We start from the raw sequence: 6,000 nt of genomic DNA, 5'->3' as shown, positions 1-6,000 counted from the left end.
TTGAAAAAGCGCAGCAATGTATGTCTTGTTGCCAAATGCAACCAGCACAGAACACATGTACTTTGTTGTGCGTTTCAAAAACGCATAGCAATGCATGTGTGGCAACAAAAATGTACACTTTGCATGGCATTTTGAAAATGCACAGCAGCGCTTATCACACTTGTTACCATACATTCACATCTGCGCGTCTCCGAATGCACGGCTTCTCACAAGAAAACCTGGGCTTTGGTAAGCATTTCAAATATGTGTGGTAAGATGCAGCTCACCTGCAATAAAACACACCCTTTGCCATGCGTTTCAAAGACGCAGCAATGTGTGTAATGTCAGCATTACCATTTAGGCTGTGTTCTCATTTACATGTTTCTAAATGCATAGCAACCAGCAAAGGAAAACGTGCTTTGTTCTGTGTTTAGAAAACAAATAGCAACGCACGTCTCGTTTGCATTACCATTCGTTTACATCTGCACATTTCCGATCCACAAAAAAACGCACGGCACGCTTGCGTTACCATTAATTTGCATCTGTGGGTTTCTGAATGTACAGAAACTCGCAAGAAAAAATACACCATGCCATGATTTCAAAAACATGCGGCAACGTGCGTTGTGCTTGCGTTACCATTTGTTTGCATCTGCCCATTTTGGAATGCATACAGTATCTCACAAAAGTGATTTACACCCCTCACATTTTTGTAAATATTTTATTATATATTTTCATGTGACAACACTGAAGAAATAACACTTTGCTACAATGTAAAGTAGTGAGTATACAGCTTGTATAACAGTGTAAATTTGCTGTCCCCTCAAAATAACTCAACACACAGCCATTAATGTCTAAACCACTGGCGACAAAAGTGAGTACATCCCTAAGTGGTAATGTCCAAATTAGGCCCAAGTGTCTATTTTGTGTGGCAACCATTATTTTCCAGCACTGCCTTAACCCTCTTGGGCATGGAGTTCACCAGAGCTTCACAGGTTGCCACTGGAGTCCTCTTCCCCTCCTCCATGACGACCTCACGGAGCTGGTGGATGATGGAGACCTTACGCTCTTCCACTTTTCGTTTTGTGGATGCCCCACAGATGCTCAATAGGGTTTAGGTCTGGAGAAATTTTTGGCCAGTCCATCACCTTTACCCTCAGCTTCTTTAGCAACGCAGTGGTCGTCTTGGAAGGTTTGTTTGGGGTCGTTATCATGTTGGAATACTGCCCTGCGGCCCAGTCTCCGAGAGGAGGGGATCATATTCTGCTTCAGTATGCCACAGTACATGTTGGCATTCAAGGTTCCCTCAATGAACTGTAGCTCCCCAATGCTGGCAGCACTCATGCAGCCCCAGACCATGACACTCCCACCATAATGCTTGACTGTAGGCAAGACACACTTATCTTTGTACTCCTCACCTGGTTGTCTCCACACACACCTGACACTATCTGAACCATATAATTAATGTCCTTAGTCTGCTTGCTTGTCTTCAGCAAACTGTTTGCAGCCTTTCTTGTGCTTCACCTTTTTAGAAGCGGTTCCTTCTGGGACGACAGCCATGCAGACCAATTTCATGCAGTGTGCGGAGTATGGTCTGAGTACTGATAGGCTGACCCCCAACCCCTTCAACCTTTGCAGCAATGCTGGCAGCACTCATACGTGTATTTCCCAAAGACAACCTCTGGATATGACTCTGAGCACATGCACTTAATTTCTTAGGTCGATCATGGCGAGGCCTGTTCTGAGTGGAACCTGTCCTGGTAAACCGCTGTATGGTCTTGGCCATCGTGCTGCAGCTTAGTTTCAGGGTCCTGGCAATCTTATAGCCTAGGGCGGCCATCTTTATGTAGAGCAACAATCCTTTTTTTCAGATCCTCAGAGAGCGAATTCTTTGCCATGAGGTGCCATGTTGGGAAAGTGAGAGCGATAACACTAAATTTAACACACCTGCTCCCCATTCACACCTCAGACCTTGTAACACTAACGAGTCCCATGACACCAGGGAGGGAAAATGGCTAATTGGGCCCAATTTGGACATTTTCACTTCGGGGTGTACACACTTTTGTTGCCAGCGGTTTAGACATTAATGACTGTGTGAGTTATTTTGAGGGGTCAGCATATTGATACGGTTATACAAGCTGTACACTCACTACATTACATTGTAGCAAAGTGTAATTTCTTCAGTGTTGTCACATGAAAAGATAGAATAAAATATGTGTACTCACTTTTGTGAAATACTGTAGCTGTGTGTACCAGGGCTGTCTATTCATCCCTCCCAGCATCAGTTCAACTAGCTTTCAGAACAGGCTGTGTATAAAGGCATGTACTAATGTGATTTGAATAAAGCTGTTATCTATGAGGAGGGACATGGGAGGTTTGGATTCTTCCTGTAGGTGTGACTGGGCGGGACTAAATGCTAATTGGGATTTATTCCATCCCACCCACCATCAGAGCTGTGAAGGAAGTTACATCTTTTTCAGAGTCTGAGACTACAGAGGGGTGTGTTCTAGGCTAGAGATGAAGCAGGATGTAGCTATGGAAGGCATTCAGTCTACATTACACTATAGTGTCACATGGTACAAAGCCTCAACTAAAAGTCAGAATAGCTGGAGATCTGCGGACATTAGAGCAACATGGTACACAGGTCTGATCTTTGCTGGGACTGATCATTTCATTCAGGTCTAGTGAGAAGAAATTTGGGGTTTTGTGTTCAGGTAATGTTGCCCAGCAACCTTTACAAGTTATTCTATGTACACAGAGCTGACTTAGACCATTATAGTAGCCAAGTAACCATTCATATTCCTTGCTTGATTAAAAATAATGAACTTGGTTGTTAAGGATATGTTGTCCATTTTTACTTTAGTGTCTCTTAATCAGCAAATAAAAGAGAAAATGATCACAAAAAGGTGTTTAATTGGACCTGTGCATCTCTTGCCTATGCCCGAATACCTTTTGGTTTAATAAGATTGGCTTGTTAGCTATGGCACAAAAATTATGCAGACTCTATTAAATATTTATTGACTTGCAATTCTAAATGTAGATCTCTATTATTTTCTCTTTCATTATTGTGGATGAGTTTAAAGTAGCAGTCCAGGCAAAACCTAACGCTAAACCTGCTCTGTGCCCTATTCTAAACCTAATCAATCTAACCTTGTAAAGCAAAAATTACTTTACTTGTCTATTCTGCAGCCGATCTGGTCCTATCTCCAGCGGCGGAAGCTCTGTGTAGGAGAGGACCGACAACGGCTGTGAAATGCCTGGAAAGTGACGTCATCCATAGATTTACGATGGGGCTTCTGTTGTCGGAGGCCTCTCCTGCACCCGCCTCCACACTGAAGCCACAGCTGACAGCTGATGCTGAGACTGGACTGAATTGGCTGCGAAATAGATAAGCACAGTGATTTTTGCTTTACAGGGTTAGATAGAATAGGTTTAGAATGTGGCACAGAGCAGGTTTAGTATTAGGTTTTGCCTAGCCTTCTCCTTTAACGCAGGTTTTGTGGTTAATTTGTGTGCTGTTCCATATTGTATTGCTGGGCTAACTGTGTATATGCGAGTTGTGGAAATCTGTAAATACAGGACTGTAAAAAGACTAAAGCCCTGTACACGCCACTAGTTTTCTTTTTTTTAGTTGTATTTAAAAAATGGACAGCTCCGGTGGGAGCCGCTGTACTAACAATCCAATGTTAGTACAACGATCTCTCCTTCTGTTCTATTGTGTTCTTATAGGGGGACAAACCTGCCCACAAGAACACTGCAGTCAGCTCCAAAGGTTGGGAGCGCTGATCAGAAGCTGGCCGTCTGCTGGTTTGTCAGCAGGCTCGTCCAAAAGAAGCCGGCCCAGGTGCCATACACACGGTCCGATTTTTAATTTATTTATTATTTCTTTTCTTTTCTTTTTTTTTTTTTTATTGAACCGGACAATGTCGCCTGACATTCTGGTCATATGTACTAGGCTCTATTCTATCATCTACTTTTACCTATCCCAAAATAGGATTACTCTAAAAATAATTTGTTCTTTTGCTCTCTTATAATGTGCCTGGTTGACACAAATAAAATAGAAGCCATTCAGAAGTTCCTCACCTAGTAGTTACCATTCATGCCTTTTTCTGTAGGTTGTGAGTAGACTTGTACAGATTCGCAACTATATCTCTAAGGCCAGTTCCATGAGAGATGACCTTGTTGAGAAAAATGAAAGGTCTGCAAATGTGGAACGATTGTCAAACTTAATTGGCCATCTAAAAGCCCAGGAAAAGTGTTACCTTACATTTCTTCAAAAAATGCTTGTAAGTGTGACTTTTACTGACTGCATGTTAAATGTCTGATGAAATTTTAAAAACGTGTACTTTGTCTCTCGACTGTTTTACAATCTTTTATACTAATACCATATTTCAGGCTAGTGAAAATGAGGAGGATACCCGCACTATAGATTCAGCAGTGGGATCAGGTTCTGTAGCTGAGAGCACATCACTAAACATTGATGTGCAGTCTGAGGCTTCAGATACCACGGTAAGCACCTTTCTTTTAATAAACTCGTTCCCTTTAAGTATGTAAGCCCCTTCAGTTTAGATGTGTGTGTTCGTGTGGAGGGTTTGCCATACTCCATAGCATTTTTAGAAACAATTCATTAGTAATTATTACTATACCAATTGACCATATAATGCATTTTCCCCCCTAAATTTGTTGTTCAACTTGGTTAAACTAATTTAAAATTGATTACACTAGAATTCAGAAACCTTTTGTGAGATGCAATCCTTGGCATGTATTTACTATTGTCATGGCTCCTGCAATATTTTGGTTTTGATGAAACCGCACATATTTGATCAAAATAATACATGCTAATCTAAGATTTTGGGATTAGGGTTTTGCTGAACCACTTCCTGGTCGGCCTATTCGAAAATGACAGCCGGACAGGACTTCATATGACGTTCCCCGAGAATGCACCTCCCTCCCAGCCCGTATGTCACCCGCTGTGTCTACAGGAAAAATCCTGATCATTTCCCAAGAGTAGTACAGTAACACTGTATTGCTGTTGTCCCAGTGTGTTAAAAGAAAATTAAAATAAAATGTGATAAAAAAAAAAAAAAAAAAAGAAAAGAATATGCTGTCATCAGTCAGTGTCTCCAATCACTGCCACACCAGTTATATGATCATATGATCACACTATACTGCACTTTTAAAGTATTCTGTAAAAAAAAAAAAATTGAGCGAAAAACAATTTTCTCTTTCGTTCACTGACGGACACAGCTCCATGTCTTCTAGACCATTGGGCTTTATGCTGCTGTCTCTAAGAGTAGGACTAGGCGGAAACCTTTTTGGTTACGCCCCTGAGGCAGTCCCAGAGGGTATACTATCACTTCCAGCTATAGGACTTCAGTTTTTTTCTGCCTAATCAGAAGTAAGGACCTGGCTCTCTGCTGGGATCTGTGGTCCTGGCATTTTTTCCTTTTTATAAATGGAATTTTTTTACTTTTTCTTTATTATTTATTTTTGTTCCTGTATGAACGGCAATCAACTTCTTTTTCCTGTGAGAACTACAATCAACAGCCGGACTGGGCGACACACTGGATATCCCAGATCATTATGGTCTTCCCAGTCTGGCCTGCCAGCGCGACCCAACTATTAGCTCTGCGCTAGGTTGGCCGCGACATAGCCCCACAGGACGGGGGCTGGCTGGCGAGTTAAACACCTTGGGAGGTCGCATAACCCTGGTCACGACAGCAGTCACGATCAGAGTCGCAGCGTACCTCGGGCTGCAGCACCCCCATTCCAAGATGCTGTGGTGGACTGCTGGAAGTAGCTCCCGCCTCCTGCCATGGTGTGGTGAGATGTGTCCCCCTTCCTTACGGAATTGCTGTGGTGGTCGCGGGCCCTCCCTTGGGATAGTAGGCCCCCTCCTGTGTCCTCCCTCTCCCTCGTGTTTTTTTTTCCCCCCATCTCCACAGTGGGGTTCCACCTGCCTAGGTTGCCCTCACCTGCCCCTGTCCCCTCCCCCTTATCCCCTCTTGGGGGCATGGGTACATT

The 6,000-nt window shown here is 43.0% G+C and overlaps 1 protein-coding gene across 1 annotated transcript in view; it reads left to right on the top strand.

The window, feature by feature from the left end:
* PCM1 (pericentriolar material 1) overlaps positions 1–6,000 on the top strand; it is a 311,695-nt gene that overhangs the window by 24,820 nt on the left and 280,875 nt on the right. Inside the window, exons 5-6 of the mRNA XM_082243082.1 lie at positions 4,092–4,262; positions 4,372–4,485. Coding sequence (XP_082099208.1) covers positions 4,092–4,262; positions 4,372–4,485 — 285 coding nt within the window. The remainder of the gene's footprint in view (positions 1–4,091; positions 4,263–4,371; positions 4,486–6,000) is intronic.

The sequence above is a fragment of the Pelophylax lessonae genome, assembly GCF_965119305.1.
Source record: "Pelophylax lessonae genome assembly, chromosome: 1".
In the NCBI taxonomy this organism is placed as follows: domain Eukaryota; kingdom Metazoa; phylum Chordata; class Amphibia; order Anura; family Ranidae; genus Pelophylax; species Pelophylax lessonae.
This window is presented reverse-complemented; position numbering and strand designations above follow the sequence as displayed.